Genomic DNA, 27,897 nt, shown 5'->3' on the forward strand with positions numbered 1-27,897 from the left:
GTCCTGTACACTTCCCACTTGAACATCTACTTGAACATGAGCATGCAAGGTGTTCCCTGCCCCAATGGGCCTCTACTACTGCTTGCTGCAGATTCCATTTCTGTGGAATTAAGTGAGGAAGTGAGCACACTGTCCAGTGATTACACAACATCTACAGCATTTGTTTATACAAAATCAGTGGAACATCCATTTTATGTGTCAAATAGAGACATTTTAAATTGCTGGTCACAGAAACATGCATTCATTTGGAAATGATGAAGATTATCATTTGTGGAATTGCTTTTATGTATCCATGGCCCACCTGCCCCGGTGGACAAGCCCCTTCTGATGTGTACAGTTAGTGGCAAATAAAGACATTGAAAAATATTGCTTCTTTTAACGTGGACTATTCATTCACCAATTCCAGTGACCCATGTCGGTCTCCTCATGTGGCATATCTGCACTTGCTTACACCCAAACACATCCCTGTACCCAACCAGTCTCTAATTCCCGAATGCGTCCAGTTTTTGTGTGTTTGTGTATAAACAGAAACCTACTAGGATGTGCATTTTCATGCTCACATTCATCTTGGAGAGTCATTTAGCATGCAGTGAGGGGTCAGCTGTGACGTAATCACCCGGTTTTAAAACCCCCAGAAGCAAATGGCACCTCACATCAACTCCACTTGGTTGCTTTGAGGGCTTTTAGAGCCAAATCTGACGAGGGAAAAAAAAAAAAAAATCAATGTTGAGAAAACATATTTATATTTATTTTTGAGTGTTGCTGTTTTTCAGGTATGATTTTTCATCCCTAAACTAGCGCATACTTTACATAAACGGATGCTCTTTAGTTTTAAACCGTGGTTAGTTTTAAGCCTATCGGTTTGCAGTCTGATGAGCAGTCAGTAGCTTGGCGCCGTTGGCGGGAGCCGCGCGCGCTGACGTTTCAGCAGCAGTAGCGGCCACGCGCGCCGAGAGGGAAGGCATCGCGCCTCTTCTCACATCCATCTGAGCGGCTCGCGCACACAGAGCCCAGCAGCACCAGCGCACAACTTCACCGGGAGTCGCATCTGAACCTGAAGTTAGAGCGATGCAACACAGTCGCCATTTAAAGTCCAACCACATCTCGTCGACTTCTTTTTAACAACCACAAAACGACATTTTCTTTCTTTTTTTTCCCTTTCTTCTTCGGAACATATTGTTTTTTTTTTCCCCCGGTTGATGCGAGACCTTCTCCGTCATATGGAAACGATGTGGACCTTACACGACTCTGTTGGATTGGTTTTCTTTTCCTGTTTGTCGATCCAGATCGGATTTTCTCTTCAAGGTGAGCGATTAAAAAGAAAAAAAAAACGAGATAGATCATAATATCCGATCACACTTTAATCAAAATTATTTGTTTTGGGGTTTTTTTTTTGGTCGTATTGGATGACGGTCTAATATCGATCACAGAATTAATCTCGATTGATGTGATTCGTAGGCAGAATGATGATTTTTTTAGGGCATGTTGCCTGTTATTAGTAACAACTGTTGATTTTGGAAAACTGAATAACGTGCCTTTTGGCCCCGCTAGTGACTATGCATGGGGCTCGCGCTACCAAAGCTCGTGATGCTCTTTCTTGGCGTTAAGCGCGAGGGAATAAACTTTGAAGGGGCGTCACGCGCGAGCTGCATCTCAAGTTGTCGGATGTGCAGACGCTAGGCTCGATTTTGGGGCTTCGGGGTCTCACATACAGTCAAAAATAAATAAAAATCGTGAATGCAAAAGTCAGCGTCGACCATGTGGACGCATATTAATTTGTTTAGACCTCAAAGCTTTTATTTTTTTAAAGAAAGCATTTGGAAAAAAAATATATATTTCCCTTAAATTTGCCCATACTCGTGCGCAAACAGAACCAGTATTGATCTTGAACGTTACCAAGCAGTTTTTATTGTGTGATGGATGATATACTTCGGCTGCATTTTAAGTAATCATAAAAAGAGTAGCAGCGCAACAGACTGTGCTTTTCTATTGCGCATGCATTTGCGATAGCTTATGTATGGGCGCATTTGCTTCGCAGGCAGATTCACCGATCTGCCATCAAACATCACTGCCAGGGAGGGCCAGAACATTGAGATGGCGTGCGCTTTCCAGAGCGGCACCTCCTCCGTTTACTTGGAGATCCAGTGGTGGTTCATCCGCGCTCCTGAGGAGCCGAGAACGAGCGAGGAGGAGGAGGAGGAGTCGGAGGAGGAGGAGACCGAGGTAATCACGCGTTATGGCGCTACAAGATGGGGAAAAATCTGGGAAACTGTGAATGATGGTGTATATGTATATATATATATATATATATATATATATATATATATATATATATATGCACATACTCTATTACTTTATACTTTATTTCATTTACAACAGATTTTTTTTCCTTTTCTGCAAGTAGAAAACAGATGCTATACAAATAAATAATGATCAATGTGTTCTTACTGTTTGGACTAAATAAGAAGGATGGGAGGACATGAATATTATATTTGAGACAGACAGACAGATAGATAGATAGATAGATAGATAGATAGATAGATAGATAGATAGATAGATAGATAGATAGATAGATATACACGTCCATGTATATACTCATTTTCCTTGTGTTACAGGCAGAATTTATCATTCACCTACTATACTAGGAAAAGCTCAATCCATGAACATTATATAAATAATTAACTAAAACATTAAAAGCTTAACACAAACAGTATGTCAACACCAGTGGCTTTAGTAAGTATGCATTTGCGTTGTCTAACCAAACTGATCGTGAAGGGCTACTTTCTCCTGTAAAAACACATTTCACTTTCTAAAGCAATCTGCTCTTGATGTTAAAATGAAGTGATTTAATGGCATTCACATTCATGTATATAAATGGCATATAAATAAATATGGACAAATTGATCGATCTTCACATATAGAGATAATTAATGTTCATCTACTGACTTGACTTGACTTGAGCTGGAAAAGCCTCGCTTTGTAAAGTTAGAACATCCATATCTATTGTGCAGAAATGCTCTGAAATGCAAAACCATCCATTGTCTCGCAACTGCAGAAACAGTTCTCAAGTCTTTATTCTGATCCTGCTTGACAGAGCTCAGAAACCTGCTGCATTCTGTGGTGTTTTATCTATGTTTGTATGGTTTGTTCAATTGTTTACTTTATATTCTGCACACACACATACACACACACACACACACACATACAGAATATAGTGTTTATATAATTGGCTGTTTATATAAAATACTGTCATATTCAGTGTCAGTGAAATTCCACCAGCATGATTCCCACCAAATTTAAGTTGCACCTTTCGTGAGATCCCCATAGATTTGTGTGACATACTCGCCGTGAGGCAACTGGGCTCATTTTGAAGGACAGGATGTAGGACTGGGGCATATCTGGAGATGGCATCTTAGGCTTCCAGCCGGCTTATTAGTAATGGCATTGCCTGAATGACAACAAGTCTGTGTGTGACAGTGTGCGTCTGTGATGTTTCTAAAAGGGGCTGATTCTGAAACATTTGTGACAGCATTACAAAAGCACTGTGACATTCATTTGTAGTGTGTGACATGTTCTGTGTTTATTTATAAAGTAAATTGTAATCTGTGTTATACCTTATCATGTCTAAGACTGCCTTGTGGCTCACATTTTAGAGAGGCACAGATATACTTAACCTTGTCACAATGCTTGATAATCACTTTGAGCAAATGCCATGGCTTGTTGTGACATTCCATTAAGTCATCAGAGCTGTTTTTTTATTACAGTGGAATTGCAGTCAATGGCACTGCAGTAATACCACTGCTTGCTCGTATTAAGCCTTCACTCAGTCACTGTGTATTTGGGGGCATTTTACAGTTTGTCATCACTGACACCAAGCGCAGGATTGCTTCCTTTCAAAAGTGCCTTTTCCTTCACCTGGACTGCACAATGAGGTGAAGGTGGCTCTTTTTTCCTCTCCCCAGAAAAATCTGCTTGGGTTTAATACCACTATTACTGCACTATTGTGGTCACTCATCATGCACATATTGCTGAGGCTTTGATCCACGATTTCTATCAGTTTCAGATCGGGAATGACAATAGCTGCTGTGCTGTATGTGGCGTTGTTCATAGAAACTCATTCTTTCCAGAACAGCATGCTTCACATGACTGGGTCTCTGGTGAGCTGAGGCTTTGACAAAAAAACAAGGATTGAAGAGGTATTCTATAAAAAGCTGTTATTGACAAGTCAGAGTAATAAGATGGGTGACTACTGCAAATGGGCTCCGAGATGTTACACTAAAAGCGCTCACCTATGAAGGGTATCCATTAAGAACATGAATATGAATTTGTGTTGAGCATACTGGTGATCTGGACTGCAGCAGTGATGTTATTGTGTAAGCATAATATAAAGCATGTCATGAGAGCTCTCTGAGACTGTTCACCCTTAAAAATAATGAATGAAGTCATATTTATTCAAATAGTTGTAATTGTGAATTTAAGAATACACACCTGCTTGTGGTAGGATTTTGTCGGCTCTGATCCTTGCTATCGTAATCCTAATGGGTGAATCAGATTTGTCTCCAGTAGGTTCAGTGACAGCTGGTAATGATACTGAATGCCATATAGCATGGGGTGTCATAGTAGGCACTTTTGTGCATACGCATAAGAACCCACACATTAATTGCTTTCTTTTTTAATTCAAGGGTTCCAAGCCTGTAATCACGCCATGTCTGTTCCAAACAGCATGCATGGAAAACACTTGCTATTAGACAATTCTTTCATTTAGAACACAAAACATACTGTTTGTTTCTGCCATATGTGCCTTTGCATATTTTGCACTGTGAATGCACAAAGTAAGCTTAGTCTATTTATTTCTAATATCTCCCCTCCCAAGACGATTTTAAAAATGTATTACCGAGAAAGAAATCCACTTCTTTTATGTTTATGACCCCTCCAACTGTATTTGGTGCGCTTTTTCTCAGTTACTGCTGATGATATGTTTTAGATGTTAGATGTTTGAGCGAAGCAGGCTTAAATAAATCTCAGTGGACACTAAATCAAGGGAATGTTTCATCTTGATACTCTGCATGAATCTATGGTCAAGGTTAGAAAGAAATCAGCTCAATCCTATTACTTATACTACTCTGCCCTATACACGTTCTTACTTAGTGGCGTTGCTATTTTATTTTAAATCATTTTTTATTTATTTTACAAATAAAAAAATCTGCTTTAGCAGATGCAACACTCATAAGATGACGTGTATGTCAAACATTAGATTCATTATTTTTTTTTTTAAAGAGAAAAGCTCTTGTCCATTTGTAGAACCCAACCTTGAGAAGAATAAAAAAATAATAATTCCTGGAATGACATTGCTTTTGTTTATTACTGCCATTTGATGTTATCATTGTATACCTCTTGAAGAAAGAAAAATGCTTTTGTAAATCTCTGCACTTCATTTATTTGCTTAAGTAAACAATTAAATCACTAGATTTTCTTTTTCTTTTGCTAGTGAGTACTTTCTTGTTCAGCACCTCTTTTATTATTCAGTTAAATCAAGTCTCTTTGTACTGAGTATTGGTAACTATATAGCTTGCCAGATGTAGAATGAATCACAGTTATATTATCAAATGGCAATAATTACTTGAAAGGAACATTGGTCCACGGACAAGTCCTGTTTGAAGAAATCATGTTCACTTTTCCTGAAAATACTTTTGTATCCGAATTTTGAGAGTGGTTCATAGCTGGTACTACCATGGCAGAGACACATCAGCTGTTCTTCTATGCATACAGAAAATGATAGCTGAATGTCAAAAACAAAATCATCCCCCAGCTGAGATTTGGTCTGAGATTCTCAAAAGCATATTCATGTTAAGATGATCTTAAGTGCTACATATGTATGTTTAAAAGAACCCCTTTTCTCCCATCTTCTTATGATCTTTTGCCACTCTGCTTTGGGGAAACCATATTCACAAGAAGCTCAATTGAGGTTTTACCTTTTTTAGATCAAGAGAATGTCATGCATAATACACTGCATATTCATTTAAAAACCATTAAACCAGATGGAGTATGCTCCAAAAATAATATCTTTTTTATTTTCCACTCTTTAGAAAGTCCCCCAAATTACTAGCATTAAAATGTCCATTAGTGTACTCATGCCATTCATTAATATATGTTAAAACCAAAGATTAGACGACAAAACAGAAGTGAGCTGAATGAACCAGAGTCATCAGCAGATTACTCAAAGAACTTGCTCAGCCATAACATTGGTATGTCCACAGAACATAGACAGACACATTTGATTACCCTGACCCTCACCAAACCTACTTCAGTGGTGTAGTTAGGAATTACAGTGCTTCTGACCGGTAGAGCAAACAGGTGCCTAGTAGTGAGGCCATGAGCCTGACAGCTGGGGTTCATATGGCATCTGTGATATCAGACCACCAAAAAAATCATCTGGAATTTCTGAAACGTAACAAGTGACACACTGTCAAGTTGTGAATCTCCAAAACGTGGCTGTGTGCTGGTTATGCTGCCTACCATGCATGCCATAAGGTTGCCTACCATGCATGTCCAAACACTTGACTTAAGCATTTAAAATGATATATTGACAGGATTCATAAGCGACAATGTCAACCTTCTTCAATGAGAATAGAGGGAAGCCTGCATCACTGATAATTGTTTGTAACTAAATGCATTAAAGATATTTTAGCTAAACAGTCAACAAACATGTGTTTAAAATTCTTACAACCACATCAGCATCTATACATTTTATAATGCACAAATGATGCAACATGTGATATGGTAAAACATGGATTATAAAGTTCCTACCTGTTTTGGGTTTTTTTTTTTTTTTTGCTAATTGGAAGGAAAGTATTCAAATGGGAATGTTACATGTGTGATTGTGAATATTGAATTGACTAGTATGCCTCGTTTATTACATTTTGGCTGCTGCTGATTTTTCATACAAACAACTGTGATTATAAAGTCAATTATATTAATTTTTCTGTTGGAAATAATGTAGGTATAACAGTAATGGTAGTGTAAAAACACAAAAACACATATCTAAGGTAGAGCCATTTATCAATGCTGAAACTGTATGTAAGGTTGATTTCAGTCTAGCATTTAAACTGTCAAAAATTGCAAAGAGAACCATGGAGCAAATAATAAGCTAAAGGAATAATTTAAACCCTGCGGCTACTGAAAACATGGTCGCATAAACAATGTGCCACAGAAAAAGTTCTGTAAATAAATAAATTATTATGGCAAACCAAGCCATATTCTTTTAGTAAAACTTACAAACCCAATAAACAATACTTTCAGGGAACAGAAAACACTTACAAATACTGCACTGGTCAAATAATTTTAGAATAATGGATAAACTGTGATGGAGTGATTTGATAACACTGATAAAGTCAATGAGAATAAGTTGTATATTTGCAGTCTACGTATATTTCTACGGAAACATGATTTGATTCAGAGAGCAGACCCTTCACAGGCACAAGGAAATACAAAATCCATCTTTCAGGTTTTCTCTTTCAGCCTGGTTTTAGGTCAGTTTTCTAGCAGGTTCCCTAACCCCGATGGTTGATGACAATAAGGATGGCAGCTCAATGAAAACGCTTGGCTCTGATAACTGCTCCCATCGACCAGCTCCTCATTAAGAAGACACATTGACAATCAGTGTTGTCGCTGTCCTGATCATTCTGTTACCTGTAGATGGGTTTTGGGTCTCAAAAAATGACTCCTTATGCTGATCTATGACCAGTAAGTTGTTTAAAGCAGCATATTAGAAACCACAAAACCAATTTGTCTTTGTAATTAAATCATGTTACTGTTTTACTTGCACAAGAAACAGATCTGTTCAAATCGTACACAGTTACAGTAAAACTGATAATGAAATTAAAGACAATATGCTTACCTCACACTTTACACAGTGAAAGTGTTAACCTGTGATAATAGTGGAGTATGTTGTCTTTGTGAAAAAAAAAACATTGTCTATTGACTCAATACGCAATTAAGGGTACTGTTTTACACATTTAAATGGATCATTAATGCAAATATCTAATAAATATAAAATACATTATTGGGCCATTATGGTTCATTAGCTGTACTCAGCATCCCTCAAACATTTTGTCAACAAAAACTTAGATAAAAATCTATTTTTAAATCTACTGATTTAAGAACCATTTCTTATGGCATGTTCATTCTTTAAACCAGCAGTTGTCATACCTTCTGCAGTCAAGGACGAAATAATTTCCACTGACTCCCTTAAAACAGATTTCATTCATGACCATAATCAAACGGTTCACATGAGGCACATTATTTAAATGTAAGCAAAAAGTTTATGCTTGTTTCTAATAATATTCTGTTGGCTACTTTTCATGGACACACGGTGCTCCCCAGAGCTCACTATGAGTGGCACCACTTCAATGTGTACATAATATACAGTACATCCGAGCATCACATCACATCACTTCACATGTACTGATATTCATACATCTTAGGAATGACTGGAGAATACATGCCTGGAAAATGGGAACTGTAAAATTGGGTCTATCTCTGTTCCTATTACTTATAAACACTTCCCAGTGGACATGTGTAATGGAATGGATCTCATTGTCTTTGCAAATGGCAGTTAATAGAATTTGAACTAAGAACTGATCCAATAGGGAGCTGTATTTGCACACATAGCCATAGTTTACAATACTGCTGTGCAATACAAAAGAAAGTGTGGGAACAGCAAAAAGAGAACAAGAAGTCATTGATCAGGGCCTTTTTGTTTGTTTTCTTTCTTAGTGTACATAATTTCATTAGAACTTCTTTGAAAAGTTTAGTGGAGCATGTCTATATGATATATAGCTGGCCTAATTTAGGAACACACAGCACATTTGACCTTTAAGACCTGGGTGGAAAAAATATTGTGGAGTTTATAATGCAATGCATGATTTAATTAATTAAATAATACATCCTGCGCTTGCTATTTTGTACTGTATACGTGCACCAATTAGATGATAATTGGGAGACATTCAGAATGTTCTCAGTAAATCTATCACAGAGCATGATGAACCATTAGTAGAGTACATTTTTCTCATTTAGATGACAGAAATAGATCAACATAGTGGTTAAAATATAAATATTTTTCCTCAAATCTTGTTAAGTGTTGGTACACCGTTTGGCATGGCTGATTAGCTTTGATTGCTTCTAAATGTCATGACATTTGACCTTAATAATCTGGGAGTGAGCCAACATGGCAGAGTAAATGTTTGTCCTCCGTGTGGAATGCATGCTGGTGCAGGTTGGACTTCAAAAAGAGGACTGGCTTCAAAAGTATTATACATAGCAAAAATAAAGAAAAATAATAAATAAATAAATAAATAAATAAATAAATAAATAAATAAATAAATAAATAAATAAATAAATAAATAAATAAATAAATAAAAAAAAAGGAAAAAAGAATGACACTGAGAATAAACTGTTAGGGCTATAGAGTCAGAGTAAAATGCATTTATACAAATGGAATAATGAAAAATTTGTTATTCTGACATTTTGGTATATTCATAATAATGTCACACTGAAATTATGGGTTGAGCTGTAGATACACTCAAAAGAAGGGCGTATTAATTACACAAACTTGTATGCTCCTTTAAAGTATATGAAATTTATTAAACTATGAAAAGTATTTTTTCTTTTCCCAGAGGAAGCTTAGGTTTTCTTTACAGAAGAGCATTTGACTTAAACAAACAAACAAACAAAAAAAACAGCATTATTATATCCATATGACAATTCACAATTCAATTAAATGCATAATAAAATTGCTTATATCCCGTGCACACATTACAATTTCATGACCTTCATAACATAAAATGCACAATACTATGATATAGTGCAGGATTCAGGATGCAGCAGTATACGGGCAATATACTTAACTATGTTATTAACCGTTTCATTGCTTCTCATGTTATCATTCATATATCATTCTACCAGAATTCTAATTTTGGGGGGATTTTTGTCTCATTGTCACTTTTTTGTTGCATTTTACTAAATATTACGGCAAAGATAAACATGTTTTCCATCTACAGCCTGCATTTTTTATCTGTGAATTTTGGGTGGCTTAAAAGCAAGTGTGTTTTTGAAGACAGTGGTCCAAATACTACTGAAAATCCCAATCTTAGACACCTCATGTATGGTAAGACCAAAAAATTGACATAAGCAACGGTGTAACCGGGGTAATCTCTGATTATACGTAACATTCCCAGCTTAAATACTGTTTTATGTTGGTCATTAATTTCTAAATATTGCACAGATAATACAGTTACATACAATTAATTTTAATGTTTCAAACTCTAAAAGGATCGGATTGAGAAAACCTTCAGTAAGCTGTTGGAGAAAACCTTGAGAGGTAAAATCATCTTCAGAAATTCGTTTACTCTGTGATTTGCCCGAAAGCCTAAGATTTGTTTTAGAAGACATTTCAGTGAAGGTGCTCATATATCATGGGTGAAAAGTCAATTTTTCCTGAAAGCAGACAAATAAGAATTGGTGTGACTGTAGTGTTAAATGAGTGCATCTGCAGTGTATATGGTGTGTGTGTGTGTGCTGGTGTAAATTATAATGACTCCACAAAAGTGATTTTCCCACCATAACCATGGACAAAGATACTAAATATCCTTAATCTAGAAAGAGAGAGAGAGAGAGAGAGAGGCACAGGGAGGAAGAGGCACAGGGAGGAAGAGGTGGGGGAGAAAGAGTAAGAAAAGGAGTGGACAGAAGGATGGAGAGGGAGGAGGATGGGGATTCAGTGAACATGCACTATGCAGTGAAGATGCCAGCAGCGTGGTCCAATTCAATTTACTAGATCAAAACAAACGTTGTTCTCTTTGAAGACACTGGGCACAAGGGCATCCAATTAGTGAATGACTTGCATTTGATCTGGCTCAGCCCCTTGCAAGAACATGGCTATAGCTGTTATCGCCACATGTGCAAATGTGCATGCCTGCATTATGCCTCACAGAACTGCTTGCAGTACCAGCCTATTGTATATTTAGCATTGGGCTATAATGTTTTTAAAAGAAGCAAAAGAAATATGAAAGAAATGTTCATATGTCACTCTGAACCCTGGTGTGTTGATTGCATTGTGCCAGCAAATCTGTGTTCAGTCATCCTGCTCTGCCTCCCACTGTTCATGTGTCACTCGTGGAGAGGAAGCGGAAGATACTGCTGTTTTGTTCAATTGGGAAATTAGCACCAGACTAGAATCCAAAGCTTAGCTGAAAATTACTCATGGACTTATATTGATCCGAATCTCAAGATAATCAGTGTTAGATTGCACAAAATTAGAGGAAGTCTGTGTGGTAAGCATGCAAATGTCATAAATAAAAAAGCAAAAAAGTGGAGTAGGTTTTGATCTCTCATTCGTGTTCATATTTTAGAAAAGCAGAGCAGTACGTTCACCTTGCCAATTTATATTACTAGCCATTTTATACATGAATGTCTGAATGCAGGAAAACGTTCCTGTGAACTTTATCGCAGATTCATGTGTAAATGAAATAAAAACATGGATGACAGAACAAAAGAATGAGCCATACTCTTGTTTTTCCATGTACACCTGCAACAACACAGAAGAAATCTCAAATTACATAGCAGTGCATTGATCAGGTGCACACATTAAAACATAGAGCACCCATAAGCTCCTGTTTGGCGAGTGAAATAAACTAAACAATTGGTAATAAAGCAGAATTTCAAAGTTAATCAAGACCAGTTAAGTTTAGCTTGTTTAATTTTGCCTTGGTAAGATGACAGTGCTAAATATTTGGATAAATATGTAGGTAGAAAGATCCATTTGAATCCACAAATTTTATGTTTCTTGTGTTGTTTATTTTTCACATATTCATATTCTTTCTTTGTCTTTTGAATTTGTTTTTTGTAACAGGAACATATCATTAGATTTGCCCTAGAGGAGAAAATCAGTAGAGTAAAAAGATGTTAAATTGTTCCTCACAGTTTAATTTTAAATAAACGTATAAAAATAAATAAATATTTGTTGTAGTTGTTCATATTTTTCCTTCTTTGTACAGCCCCAAAAACTGTTATTCTGACTATTATAGAATTTAATCTATAACCTAATTTCCCATATTCTGAGCAAATACCATTGAGCGTATGTGTCTCCTTGGTCTCTTATGCTAAACTATAACACTGTCCCTATCTAAATACCCCTCAGCCCTTTGCTATAATGGGATGAATTAAGAGCCAATTGTGACTCTTTGGAAGAGAAGCCTGTGGACGTCTGCCTGCAGCCGTAAAGGAGATGAGTGCCCACACATAAAAGTGGCAGATTAGATTAAACACAGACGGCTCAGTTTGATGTGTGGGATGACTTTGACCCCCTTCTGGGTTTAGCCTCTTGCCCTCTGCTCTGCCAATGGGCCTCTTGCCTCTCATTCCTGCCACCAAATAAAATGCATTCACTCAGGAGGGCTTCGGTTCATGTAGCCTGCTCAAATGGAACTGCCACACTGTTTTGATTAAGGATGTCGATTTGAAGCTGTAATTGCCACTGTGCCTCATTGTGTGAAAGTCGTTTGCAGAGGGTAGGAAAAGCATATTGTATTGCATGGCAACCGATGAGCACTGATTAAATGGTATTGTGTGTATTTGTGGGTTTTTTCACAGCTGTGCTTTATAAGTACCATGTAAATAATAGTCTTAAAAAGCTACAAAAAGCATCAGTACAATGAATGTTTTACTGCATGGACAAAAACCTATTGTATTGTATTGCTATGCAATCAGGACATTTAGTATTAATAAAATGGCATTAATTTTCACAAGGTCTTAATCATGGATTTCAGATATAAACATGGAATTTGGTGATTTAGGAGAGATTATTACAAATAAAAAAATGAAATATTTAGAAAATACCTAGCATGACGATAACATTAAAAACAATTATATAGATTTTTATATGGATTATATACTGTATATCAGACTTTTTTGTTATTTAAGTTGCAAAAAAACAAGTTAAAGATATTTAAGATTTATGTTCAATACAGTAAGGATAATGTATTTTCAAAAAGGTTTTGAAACATATAAACAACATATAAACAATAATATTATATTTATAGTTAGATAGATATGCTAAGGCTACAACATGTGACTTAGGGCTTAATATAATTATAATAAACCAATTTTTCAGATAGAACTATATAATTCCAAGCTCTCAATTTGCCAATTATATTTTTTTGACAAATGATTGCCAATTTTGCTGAGGATATTTTATTATTAATAGTTGTATAGTATAACTAGTATAACTGACACTCCTGTCATAGCTGTGCTGTTATAGAAATTTAATCAACACCTTCTTCCCAATCAGAATCAAGAATTCAACAGTGATGGTGCACAAACAAACATTTGTCCGCATTAATTCTGTCAAGCTTCCGTGTCTTAGTGTCTTTGTGTTTGAACAGTGGATTAGCTAGTTACATGTGCACTAGAGTACTCAAAAAATGTTTTTTTTTTTGTTTGTTTGTTTGGCATCACTCAAATTGTGTTGGTTGTTACCTTGTTTGATTAGTATCATGACCACAAATTTCTAGAAAATGAGTTCCTTCCATATAGTGTAGCTATAACTAAATCATTTGATATTCACAAATACACAAGAGAAATGATGGTTCTCTCCACATAAGAGCAGATTCACCTTCATCTTTTTTATTGATAGTTGATTTTACAGGCATCATACAGGGAATGAAATGTTTGAGCAAACATTGCATGTACTGAACAGAAATGTTAGCGTGAGAGTGTAATATTCCTTGGTGTTCTTTTCAGTTTTATACAAGATACAGGATTAGTGATGATAAGTCATGAAACAAGGTTAAAAGATTGTATATCTGAATGCCTACACAAAAGAAATCTGATCAAGTGCCAATATTTATCAGCTTACAGAACAGAAGTAAAAGTAGGATACTGTACTTATGAATAAACCCTGATGAACTGTCTGATGAACCCTGATTTCCTCTAGTGCCACATCAATTCACAGATGACCTGCCTGACCTGCTTTAACACACCTATATCAGTTTTTCTAGCTAAGTATCAGCTCCTTCATCAGTTAAACCAGACAGAGAGAACATCATAGTATCAAGTCAAGTTAGCATTTAATAGGAACGAGCTGCAAAGCAGAAAAACACCAGGAGCTGCTTACTTTTGGATATATTTTATTTACTTGTTGTATGCAATTTAGGAAAAACAAATTTAAAGTAAAAATTGTACAGCATGTCTTTGTATTCTATAGAGTTACAATTTCCTTTAACTGGAACTAAGAGGCTGAAAATTTGTTCAGCAGTTATCTTTTTGTGTTTTTTTTTGTATTTCTTAAATAGTACATGCATTTTAGGTGAATTCTGTGAATTATGGTCTGCCTTATATACACAAATTTAATCATATTACTGTCCAAAACCTAAATATTTGTGAACATGTTTGCAAGCATCTTATATTATGAAAAGAAAAGAATATTTATATCTTGCATTGGAATACAAAAACTCTGTTTTGTGATGTATTGGATCGACAATAAGGTCAGTGGACAGCAAAGACATAAGACACATATAGAACGCAGACAAAAAAAATTGTGCTTCAGGGAAGGATGTGGAGCGAAACCACTCCAAATCCAAGTGAAATAATTCATTCCAAGCTGTCAGTCATGGGCAGATAGAATGTCTAGTTCAAGGCTAAAGCTATCAATCATATCTGGGGTGTCTCTCTCATCATAGTGAGTCACATCTGCAGATCCTCATACAGGGCAGTGTTAATTGTACATGCTGAGGCATCTACTGAGTAGCCTGCCTAAAATGTGTTAGTAAGGTGTTGGGCCACAATGAGCTGCCACATCAACATTGATGCTCTTGTCATAGATTCTACAAGTCTCTGAAAGAGTATTGGAGAGATGAACACGTTCTTCCAAAAGATACCGGTCTTGATGCTCATTCCAAATTTTTTGACACCGATCTTGCATTTTTGTCCTACCTGTTTGCATATATGCAAGATTTTATCCATATCCAATTTCCATTTAAGTGGTTAACATATTTTAGATCAAAATGCCAATGCCATTTATAAAAACACTAAATGACAAATGCATGTAGACACCTGACCATCAGACCCATATGTGGAACTTCCCCAAACTATTGCCACAATGTTTAAAGCAAAGATTACATAAAATGTGTTTTGTATGCTGTAGCATTAGAATTTCCCTCCAGTGTAACTAAGCTGAAACCTGTGCCAGCAGGCCAGTGACCCTGTACACAAAACAAGCTCCAGGAAGACATGGTTTGCCATGGTTGGAGTGGAAGATCTCAAGTGGCCTGCACAGAGCCCTGACCTCAACCCCACTAAACACCTTAGGAATTCCAACTACACACCAGGCTTCCTCAGCCAACATCAGTGCCTGACCCCACTAATGCTCTCGTTGCTGAATGGGCAAATAGCCCTAGCCATGGTCCAAAATCTAGTGGCCAGTGGAAAGCCTTCCCAGAAGTGTGGATTTACTGTACTGCCTTTGTTCTGCCATGGTCTGAGAAATGTCCTGGTAGACAGAACAGCTTCTGTAGGTTTTTTTTTTTTTTTTGGAACTTGTCTTCCTTAAAAGATTGATAACAGTTTTTATCTTTTTATCTTTCTATCATTTTATCTGGGATCTACCAAATGATTATATGGTCTTGCCTATGTGAGCATACCAATGACAATATAATTTTAGAAATAAAACTATACCAGATAACTGATATTTTTCAGATCTAGAGCCTCGTTTGAATGCAGCTATTATTAAAATGTCAAGTTAGAAGACGTTAAAAAATGAATTTGTCTGGAAGTATAAATACAGACATACTGTTAGTTGAAGTGTTGATGAGGGAGGAGGTGGAATACACTGTCTAACTAGGTGTAGCAATAGTCATAACTTATTATACACAGTGTATCATTTTCAATCAATAAACCATTAAGTTAGCTCTTGTGCCCTGTGAATGTGAGACAGTCTCATCCTGGAAGAGACCACTCCTATCAGGGTAGAAATGTTTCACTGTTGGATCAGATAATCAGTTAGAATGCAGTCAATTACAAATACATTTACATTAATTTACCAAGTTCTTACATTTTTAGAATTAAATAATGTGTCTAACACGGTGTTAGCTTTAGAGGATAGTTATTTCAATTCTATGAAAATCAGTTATTGCTGATTTTATTTTGTATTTATCTACTCTGAGCCAATATGCAGCCCACGCTTTCGCAACCTTTGATCTATATGAATAATATAACAGAATATATTTTTCATTGTTATACTTTTGTTTTACATATGGAGTCAGCACATTCTCCCAGAGCACACATTGAACTTTAATTCAACATGGATATTAGTTTAATATATGCATGATTTACTGAGAAATGGATATTGCATTTGGGAGATGTTTTGAGAACAAAGTACAGTATCTTGATGACTTCTTGTGAATGCAGTTCCATTGCAACGGTATTAACAGATATGTTTGATCTGCATGCCAACAAATAATATTATATTGGTGTTGATTATATGGAGGTGCATTTAAAAATAATTGTGTAATTAGTATATAATCTGCAATAATGTTTAATTAGTTATGTATTTCAGCTTGTTTTCTAGTTGTAGCTTTTAACCCAAAATGAGAGTGAGCGAACCACTTAATTAAAAATCCACTTAATGAACTCTTTGCAACTTATTATAGTGTCCCTAAAATTCTAAGAGAGGGCATTGATGACTTTCCTTTTTGTGTCTGAACTCTTCATAACCTATGGAAAGAAAATTCACGATTATATTTAGACTCAGCCCATAACGTGAAGCCCAGCTTTTAAATAATGCAACACACGCACTTTCTTAGAATATCAAGTTAAAAGAACAAAGAAAAAAGCACTATCATTTGATTCAGGACAATGCTCAATGCTGGCAGACAGTGAAGAGGATGTGCTTCAGTGTGGTATTTGATATATTTGTGCAATCACAAAGCCTGTAGACTTTTGAGTGTTTATGTGAGCTTGGATTCAGCTTCCTGTAAACTCCTAATGTAAAAAATCATGTTAAATACAAGTGCTAATTACAGCTGAGTCCATTTCATTTTTTTTCTCATTTACATTTATAAATTTGTCAGAATACCAGTATATAGCTGAGCAGTCAAGTGTTAAATGCTACTACTACTACTACTACTAATAATAATAAAACTGAAGATGAAGATGAACATCTTGGATATTATTTTTTATAATTAACATATGATCTTCATTGTCATCCAACATTTAATTTGTAATGAAATTCTGTGTTGAAGTTAAACTTTATTCACTGACATGTTCATCTTGTTTCACATCCACTAATAGTTTCCTCCAATGCAGACTATCGACTTCCTGCAGATTGTAGCACAAGTAAGAATTACCCTTTCTAAAAAGAGTGATGCAGCACTGCTTTTTGTGCTTTCGTGTCTTCTTTCACCTCCTAATATGTACACTAGACAGTTCAGCTTCCAAAGGTTCAGCTTTCATGCTAATACCAACGTCAACATCATTTCACCAGCTTTCATGCTAATACCAGCGTCAACATTATCATTCTTGCCATCTCATAGATCACTAACTAGCCAAGTGGGTCTCTGCTGTAACTCAGAACAACTGTGTTCCATCTGCATTACATTCTTGAACTTTGAGTCCAACATTATCAGCAACATCTCCACTAATTCTATTTTAGATTTTCTTATTAGTTTGACAGTAATCATTGCTGGAATAAAGGAGCTCAGAATAGGGCCTTATGCTTCTTTGGTTTGGTTTTAGGAGCTAATAATGAAACCTGACCCTTGTTATGTTATTAAACATCATTGTATCTTTGCTAGCAATGTTATTCTCCTTGTAATATCTGTGCATCAGACAAACACTAACCTTTCACAGGAATAATGAAAGTACAGGACTAACCAACATATTAAAAACTTCACAAATATTTCAATTTATAAGCATATTTACTGTGCATCTGTAACGTCCCGATGCCCCCACCCTGTGCAGGGCTCGAACCCGGGCCTCCATGGTAGCTGCGCGCCAGCCCGCCATGGAGACCAACCCAGATGCCGGTGATCAATTAAGCACTGCTTTATTAACATAAACACAAGACATGGGGAAGACTAACAAACGCTAGACATGACGCTAATAAAACAAAATCTAACATACGAAACAAGGAACATAGAACAATGGCCAACAAGGACAGGTACAAAAGGATCCCTATTTATAGGGCTAAACATTAAGGCTAATAGGGAACAGGTGAAACAGCGGGAACAAGAACAACAGGAAAGGCATGGCACAAAATACACACAATAAAGCAGGCTCCATAGAATCACCTGCCAGCACCCTCTCCAGGCGTGGTAGGGAACTGTCCAGCGGTTCCTGACACCATCAGACTGGAGTTTTTGGAGGTTAATGTTCCTCAAAGGCCTAACTGTGGTTTTCCTACAACCTTTTTTTTTGAGCAGAGAACCTTAACAGCAGTTCAACTCCCCACTGTGTCTTTGTATCTACACAATTTAATATGCAACTGAAACTATATTTAAAGCAAGACATTCTACTTGTCGTTTTATTAAAGCTATGATTTCTCCCCGTACTCGCAATGCAAGTTGCATTTTAGTGCTCAAAGCCTCAGTAAATTGAACCAAGCATGCAAGATTTGTAAGCCATGTTATACCCTGAAGTCATGAACAAATGTGACAAGTATTCCCTTGTTCTATACCTGAGATAAAATCAATCACCAACATCTGTCTCTTCCTAGACTCACTGGAGTTAACAAGTCATTTCCTTCAAGATGTCTACATATGTATAACAATTCTCTGCAGCTTAGAGATTTATGACTTGAATCAACAGAACATCAACACAACAAACTACAAAAGAAATATGTACACACACACACACACAAACAAACAGACACACACATGTCTTCAAGCTAGCAAAATTCATTAAGTTCATAGTTGTCAGGAGCCGCCAAGGAGTAAGTTATATGTCTGAGATTTCTGTGGATGTCTTGCCAGTGTTATGAAGGACTGTCAGGGAGGGAAAAAAATCATACATTTGATGGCTTGAAGACACACCGAACACTGGAAACAGGCTACTGAGGAGATTTCCAACAGTGAAGAAAGACAGAAAATATTGACAAGGGTAGAAAAGTTCAGGGCTGTACCTGTTCAATGAGCAAAGCAACTGATTCATGGATCATTTTGGGATGACTCTCGACATTTACTAGCGAGCACTGTATGTTGTATGGTATTATGCAGTGAAAAAGAACGAAGGCATAACGTGGCTATTTTCAGGCATACCATAGGCTGACGTTCCTCATTGCAATGAAAATAATGCACTTAGCATATAACAAAAGTAAACTGTTTGCATTAATGTACTGCATTAGGGTAAGAAAATCCACTTATAACAAATCTAGATGTATTAACACAATCGACAAAATGAGTCTAGCAGGCCATTCCTGATGACGCGAGATAATTATATCAGAATCAGTGCAGATAAATGTTATTAAATGTACATCCTGATGTGTGATTATTAAGCAAACTGCTTAAGTGCATGCAAGAGCGTAATTAGTTCTTATCTCCCTGCTTTTAAAACTGCAAGTCCAGAGCTTGTTCACCTCGAAGTAGACGAGGCCGTGATGTGAAATTTGCAGATGCACACACATTTGTTTTATTCCACAGAGCCCTGAGGTCATTATGTGTGAACGAGAGTATGTTTAGCATATGTCTACTCAGCTGTGGTTCATCTGGTCCAGGGGTTGTTAAAGCCCTGGCGCTGCCATTATAATGTATCTGGGCTCCATTTTGCATACACAGGGCAAACCTCAGCAATAAAAGCCATGTAACGTTTATTTGGTGTTCGTCTTTTCGCCGATGCTGTTTAACTGTCTTTAAGAATGCTTTATATTCGTGCTAAAAGAGGGGCAAAGATTTATAAATATAGCAGAGAATGAGGAGACTTTAGGCTAAATTTCATTGTAATGAAGTACAAATGCTATACAACCACAGCCATTCATCAGCACTACGCCCTTTTTTTTTTACCAGAATTGATGCCATTCACCTTTTCTGACATTAATTTAGCACTCAGACTTCAGAGCTTCATGCATTATGCAAAATGATCATGGGGCACCTTTTAAAAGAAGCTAATCTCACTGAACACAAGGCAAGACAGGGTCTTCTGAATGAAGCAGCCTATTGTAAAGGGCCAACAATCAGAAGTGGTCCATCAAGAACATTCAGAGACTTGTGGCTTCATAGACGGTCACGCATTTACATTTGAATGGTAAAAATATTTTGTTGTTCTGTATAGGGCTAGGCATAAAAAGGATGGCTTGCATTTCCAAAAGCAATTGTATTTGAGCAGTACATATCTACTGAAAATTGCATTTGGTGGATGAATTTGGTCATCAGTTTCAGTCCTGCAGAGACAGAAGCTAGCGATTCAACTTTAACAGCTTTAAAGCAAGTTGTTGTACTCCCAATTGAATGTTAGAAATGTGGGTTGCAATTAAAAATCCATTAGATCACAATTAGCTTGTATTTGTTGTACTTTGATGAATGTATATCTATTGTAAATCCAACTGGATTCACTGTCATCAGGTATCAGGCTTGTTGAGCGCCATTTTACAAGAACACTTTTTTAGCTTTCATTCATTTGTTCACATCAGTAACCATTTTATCCTGGTCAGGGTCACAGGATCAGGAATCTATCCTAGGGGGACGCTGGGTGAGGGGGTAAGGCAATATGGGTGTCTTCTCATAGCATCTTTCAAGCAGCACAGAGTTAGGGGATTTCCTCAAGAGCCTGGTAGCAGAAGTCAAAGGAAGAGCGCTTAAACCTAAAGCCCTCCAGCACAAGCTCTCCATCCACAACGCCCATGCAGGGATAAAACCAGGAACCCTTCAGCTTCACTGTCCTTTGTACTTCTTCTGTGTGACAGGCTTTCTTTCCTGATGTTGTTTCCTTGTTGAAGTACTTTTTGAATATTTTAAACTTCCTAAATAGCAGAAAAAAAGGTTTTCGAGCTGCCATCTGTCGCTGTGACTGTTCTAATGAACCAGCGTTCCCTTCAGCTGTCAAGAAAGAAATGCCTTGTAGAAACTGCATGATGTCTTTTCCTCTCCCTTGAACAGAAAAAGCTACAGAGTCTTTGAAACGTTTACAGTCTAGGTTGGTACTATGACTTGCAAATAAGTATTTCAGAGCATGCTTATTAAGAGATGAAGTGGTCTGAACTTGTGAAGGTGAAGGGTGTTGATGTAAGATTACATCATGGATTAAAATGACAACCTGAAGGCAGCCTTTCATGTTTTTGATGCTTCCATTAAATTCTAGATGGAGCTTATACCGGAGCCAGACCCAGATGATGAAGGAACTAAAATAAGTGTAAGTTGATGTTTTTCATGAGTATCGATTGCAAAATGCAAGTCAGATTGGAAATTAAAATGAACGATTGACAGATTGGATGTTATTTAAACCCTGTTGCCCATTATTCTCACAGACAGTCAAGGTCCAAGGCAATGACATTTCCCACAAGCTTCAAATTGCACGGGTGAGCAAGAACGATGAGGGCCTATATGAGTGCCGAGTCACAGACGCCAACTACGGAGAGCTGAAGGAGTACAAGGCCCAGGCCTACCTAAAGGTCAATGCAACAGTCCGTAGAGGACTCATCAAGAAGACTTCACCTTTGCACCTGACCAATAAGAAGCCCCGTAAGAGCAGCTCGGCTTTAGGCCAAGACAGCAACGGTATGAGCTCAGACCAGCACTCCCAGTCCTCCTCTACCTCGCAGGCTTCGCAGTCCAAAACAGTCAAACACAGTGCTGGATCAGGTAACAACAGTACATCTGCATCCACAAGATGTTTTTTTGCATTCACAAGATTTTTTGCTGTTTGTTTGGTTGAGTTTTTGTTACTACTGAAGGCTTATAAAATTTAAGCTTGGCTTTCTAAAACCTCAAGAAATAATGATAATTTAAAAAAATATCTAAGAATACTAGCATTTATCAATAAAATATTCTCATTGGTGCACTACCCCAGATTTCTCACTTTAACCTTACAACTGCCAAAATAAGAAGAAACAGCTTTGCACTGCTGTCCAACTCTAAATATTCAGATATTAAAAGTGTGTTACATTTTATTACAGTAACATTTATAGGATTTGGCAGCCATCCTCATCCACACTTAAAGAAGGGCTTTATTATCTCCATCAAAAAGCACATAATGCTAGTACAAATAGGTCAGATTTCTGACAGCTAAATAATGCTGTCGACTAAAACAGTGTTGGAGAGAAGTTAATACAAGGAGTTGATCATTTTAATTTAGTGCTTATTTAAGTGCTTACTGAAGAGGTCTTCAGACTTTGTTTGAAGACAGACAGTGACTCAGCTATTCAAACAGCAAGAGGGGGTTCAGTCCACCTACACTTGGGTGCCAGACCAGAGAAAAGTCATGATGCATGTCTTCCATTTATCTTGCGGTATAATCAAGTAGACCCCCAGACTTTAATTTGTGTAGTTGATATATGGCTAATCTCATAACTGCTAATTAAGTTTGATGCACATTTTCCTGAATGTCTCAGGCGTGAAAGCTTTCATCTGGACTTACTGGCAAAACATTAACTACTATATTCATTCATAAATTCAAATTCTAAAAGTAACTTTTAAAACTTAATAGCTTTTGTAATTTGCTTCATACGAACTGCAGCAACTTATAATGGAATTTATTGGAGTTCCTGTAAAGAACTTTATAGGCCATTTCACCTGCCAGTAAAAGCCATACCTCTCCTCATCAGTTTGATAAAGTAGATATTGCATAAGGGAATAGTGCTGATCCTAATAGAAAATTTATTTGAATCCTTTTGAAACGGTTGCTTCACACAAGACTGTAAAATTAAAAGTAGGTTGTTATAGGCTGGTTTTATTAGACAACTTTTATCTTTTAATAAATATGAACTTTTAAGTGCCTTTTATATTGATCCACAATTAGACTGACAATATTTCAGATTAAAACATCACAGCATGTTTTAGCGGTATGTCAGTACGAGTCCTACATGCCGAAAAAGACAGGGTGAAAGGCCATTTGTGCGTGTTGTCAGAGACGGCTGAAAGGTTGGAAGGGCATTTCAACATGGTGAGCAGTTTTGCTCTAACAGAATATCTGATATTCACCTCAATCTCACATGGGGATGGCAGACAAGCTTCACACACTGTCTCTCATGCACACACAGGCACACAGAGACACACACACACACACACACAGGGTCTCATCTATAGAGCAGGAGAGAGAAGAAAATGGTTGTATAGTACATCTAGACATAATAGCACAATAAAAAAAAATCATCTTAGCAAGAAAATACTTTTCTTGAAAAAGTTTTTGTTTTAATAAGGTAACAATAAACTAATATATAAAATTATTAAGCCTATTGCAATTTAATTTCAAGCTTGAAATATTGTATGGGCAGACAGTTATGCTCAAAGAATCTAGAAAGAAAGAAGCAAAATAATCTACAAAAATGAATTTGAAAATAAAGCTTGAAATCATTAAAAATATCTATAAATCACCATAATAATTTTTAAATTATATTGGGTTTATTCTGTCTTATCAAATGAAATGCTAGTTCATTTTTACTTATAAAAATGAAAATGATGAAAGAATGCAAAATTTGACATCTCTACATACTGGATGTAGGATTGGCTTGGTAATATTAATCATAATGACAATAAAACATAAAAGTTTATTACCGCTATCTTTAATGCAGATCCGGAATATGCCTCAGGCACGTTTACCAAACTACACCTACACAGTAATCCATCTAAAAGATCAGCAAGCTCTAATTACAGGCCGTGATATATTCTGACATGACTCTTGACTCTAGTTATGGCTAATTGGACAGAACTGGTTATAAAAGTGCCGATGCAATGTGTAATTGACAGACTCAGAGAGCAAAAACAGCCAGCAGGAATGATGTAACATTAGGTTACATTATTCTTGTCACAGAGTGTCCTAGGGTGGAGATTTAGAGACAAATGATTAATTATTCCCTATAAAGAGGAGGAGGAAACCACGGGACGCTTCAGCCAACTGTGATTGCTTCTCCGCAGCAAAGCTCCTGCTCAGTTGATCAACATGGGCTGAATGAAATCTGGCAGGGAGGAGCATGAGGTCGCAAGCTTGTATCTCTCTCTTCTCTTCTTGCTATTCTCTGCTCCTTCCTGAGAGAGACTCCCTAGACACTCCTCCTCTCAAACAAGTACTTGGTTTAAAGGAAGAATCCCGTAAATGTCACAGTGATTTACCGAAAATTTCATTTTCCATTTCCTCAATGTTGCCTTTTTATTAGGGGTTTTATGGCCACATATACATCTCTCTCTCTCTCTCTCTCTCTCTCTCTCTCACTCTCTCTCTCTCCATCTCTCTGTCTCTCTCGCTCTCTCTCTTACTCTCTCTCTCTCTCTTTCTAACTTTCACCTTCTCTTTTGTATCTCTATGTGGTTCACCTCTTCTGATATTTTTACCATAATTTGGAGGAAGCAATAATATATATATATATATATATATATTTGACTCATTGAATAATCAAGAAATCCATGACTAGTTCCTTATTCTCAATCAACAAGCTTCTCTTTTAATAAATGCACACGTTTTAATTGCCTATACTTCATGTTGTGATTCTTCTGATGGAAATTCATGAATGGATGCTCCAGTTTATGAGTCCTATTACAATATCCATTAATTCACTCCCTCTTATGCTAAAATGATCATTCATAAATCATCTCTTTACATAATATGGTAATAGAGCCACAAACATACTTCAGGAAAGCAGATATGTATTAGATAAATCCTTCCCCCAATTCAGGCATTGACAGGGATATGGAATATGGAATATAATATAGTTAATATTATTTATTACATGAATAAATAAATAAACAAGAAGACAATACATAGCTGAAAAAGTGTAATTCTGCAGCCTTGACCTTGCTAACGTGAAGTAAAATATGGGTACATTTCCTAACCTGCTGACACAATTTTCAATTCTCTGAGGGGGGTGGGGGGGGGATACAGGTCTCCCGAGTGACACGTGTTAGATTAGACTGTTAGATAAAGCCTCTGCACTAGAGCACTACCAGAATTGCAGGATTGCTAGATGTTCAGATAGAGCAAAGTTTCCAACCCATAACAACATCTTCTTTTGTGTAACTAGAAGTGGAAATAGGTATCAAAATTCATGCCTTTCCAGGATTCCACAACATGTTTATCTGAAGTAAATTGACTGGTTTCTAGCTATAACAAGATCAATAACTGGCAAAATGCATGTGCTTCATGATACGTTGTGAATGTTGACTTGGATGTAATTGATACCCATGACTCACTGTTCACTGTTTGCTCTGTCAGCTTTAGGATAACAAATCTGCCTGTGATTTCTTCTCCAGGTACCAGGATAGATACGAGCTATGGACTCACTCTCCTGCTTTTTGCTAGCATTTGTGTGAGGGGAGCTTTGCTATAGTCTGGGACTCTCTTTTCCCCTTTCACTGTTCTTTTAAAGCCAAGAGAAATATCATCTGCTATTTCCATAGCACGGACGCCACCGTTGCCCCAGTTTTTTGCACCCAGTGTTATAATTATCTATACCAGAATCACTTTTGGTCAAAAATATAAGGCCTAGAGCATAAGACTGTATTCTTGGACATGTATTTGGTGACCCTGATATTAAAATTGGATGGACACGAACTAATTATGGACTTCATCCAGATATTATTAATAATTTGGTTGTGTTTTCTTTCTGTTCATATTCAGCTGTGAATTTAATATAAGATGCTCTAAAGCCTGGAAAGAATTTATATTTGTGTATTATATAAATATAAATACAGATACATATATAATGATATGATTTTGAACCTTCTTGAACTCTGTACAGCCTGCATCCATCCTGGAATATTATGTGTTCAAGGACACTGAAGTAAATGTGAATATAACAGCACTGACATTTAAGTAAATATTGTGGCTGGATAGGAGTTCTGCTTAACTATGTGATGTTCTGCGCTGTTTAATCTGCTTTGAAGTTTCCTGATTTTTCCTGGTTTTTATGCAGATTGTTCCTGCTCAAATGCACATGCTATTCCTTTGTTATTGTAGGGTATTTTTGTTTTGACATTTTTCTTTTCCTTTGTTTTATTTTGCATAATAAATGTGAGCTTAATTCCGTTATCAACCTGTTAGTCTGGGTTTGTCTTCAAGGACAACGAAACTCTTTTTTTTTTCTTTTCTTTTTTTTTACACATCATGTGCATGTCTAAAAAAAATTAATGCCAGGACATGTACTAATTAGCTGATAATTATCTCAGAAAATACCGACCTCTTTCTATATTGCATGAAAGTTTTTTTTTTTTTTATTATTATTTTCAGGAAGGAGAAAATATGTGACAGGAAATACTCAAGTCACCGTTTGTGGACCTATGAATATCTTATTGTCTTATTGACTAAAGATGCTTAAGTGCATGTGTGTTTTGGTATTTCATCCTATTTCCACCAACTGGAGTGTGATATCGTGATATTCCTTTTGATATTCTAAGCATACCCTCATTTCCACAAAGTCTTGACCATCTGCCTTCCTGCTTCAAACTCCATTACACTCAGTCATTGAATTTCCACCATGGCTAGCCAGATGATATTTGATTTCTTTCCCCTCTCCTAGTTGGCTTTGACTTCATAACATTTATAATGGATTTATCATCGTAGCACAAGATACCAGAAAACGTCTATCTCATACTGCAGCATTCAAAGAGTGAACAGGAAAGCCATGGTGTATCATGTCATCTTTTTTTTTTTTTTAAGATATTTAGCTCATCCATTACCTCATCTAGTTTTTCTCCCATCTATGTACCAAAATACATGGGTACTTTCTTTTGGAAGAGCTCAGTATGCTACTTCATGTAAAATGCTAATCATTAGTAAGACCATTAAACATCCATCTATGTTTTACAATCAAGCACTAACCCAATATACCATTTACTAAGCTCCGGGCATATTAAAAGATTTAAGATTGGGGTCATGAGGAAGTTAAGATTTGTAAACAAATCATTAAGACAAGATGACACCTCAGAAAAAACTTCATAAACGCATCTGGACATGACCTTTCCAACCGTCATCATTATGCAGTGTACCCCCTGTGTACATTCTGCTCTCAGTTCATACAATAAAATGCCACGTCATTGTCTTTGGGAACACTTGAGTTTATGAAGCAAAGGCTCCAGTGTAGCTTACAAAAACAAACCAATTCTTTTGTATATGCCTATGAGAAGGTATTTTGAATGAGATTCAGACTTGTACAACTGGCATCTACGTCTGTTTAGTGTCTTTGTAAAAGCCACAGTAAATTACGTAAACAGCATGATTGTCTTCATTTATTTCAGCAACATTAAAGTATGTTCTCCACAACGCTGTCCATGATTTGTAAAGATGTTTCCTGCAAAGGCTTGACATCTCCATATCCTCTGGGTTTTCAAATTTTGCCTACACTTGTCTAATACTATTTTCTCTTCTGTATGCCCAGAAGGAGCAGTGCACTGGAAAGTTTGTGGGTTATATGGAAATTTTTCTTCCAAAAAAAAAAAAAAGAAAGAAAAGAAAAACTGTTGTAGAGGGGTAAATTGAGATGTTTTTAGCTTTTTCATCCAATTTTTTATATTGATTTGGTTCTTTCTTGTGAATCATAATGGTCCATTTGCCAGCGCATGGAGATATTATGATTTTTTTTTTTTTCTTTTTTTATTGACACTCTGAAAAGCAGTGTGGCAGTTTGTGCTGCAGTGTCAATAAAGCTGTAATGTGTAATTAATCATAACCAGTTGACAGATTCATTTGACATTTATCAACATTTTAAAG

The 27,897-nt window shown here is 36.6% G+C and overlaps 1 protein-coding gene across 1 annotated transcript; it reads left to right on the forward strand.

Annotated features, from left to right (window-relative positions):
• The first annotated feature begins 830 nt into the window (after window positions 1-830).
• vstm2a (V-set and transmembrane domain containing 2A) lies at window positions 831-27,742 on the forward strand. The gene is made up of 5 exons (XM_058373768.1): window positions 831-1,305; window positions 2,039-2,223; window positions 21,343-21,393; window positions 21,509-21,842; window positions 25,443-27,742. The coding sequence occupies exons 1-5, from the start codon at window positions 1,200-1,202 to the stop codon at window positions 25,517-25,519; spliced, it is 753 nt and encodes a 250-aa protein (XP_058229751.1). The 5' UTR covers window positions 831-1,199; the 3' UTR covers window positions 25,520-27,742.
• The last annotated feature ends 155 nt before the right edge of the window (window positions 27,743-27,897 follow it).

Source organism: Hemibagrus wyckioides, linkage group LG01 (assembly GCF_019097595.1).
Source record: "Hemibagrus wyckioides isolate EC202008001 linkage group LG01, SWU_Hwy_1.0, whole genome shotgun sequence".
Lineage (NCBI taxonomy): Eukaryota > Metazoa > Chordata > Actinopteri > Siluriformes > Bagridae > Hemibagrus > Hemibagrus wyckioides.

What these genes read in the sequence shown, in the direction of transcription:
- vstm2a (XM_058373768.1), top strand. Translation starts at nt 1,200, where the DNA reads ATGCGAGACCTTCTCCGTCATATGGAAACGATGTGGACCTTACACGAC. An exon ending in GATCGGATTTTCTCTTCAAG is followed by an intron (nt 1,306 to 2,038) that starts GTGAGCGATTAA and finishes TTTGCTTCGCAG; the next exon opens with GCAGATTCACCGATCTGCCA. An exon ending in ATGAAGGAACTAAAATAAGT is followed by an intron (nt 21,394 to 21,508) that starts GTAAGTTGATGT and finishes TTATTCTCACAG; the next exon opens with ACAGTCAAGGTCCAAGGCAA.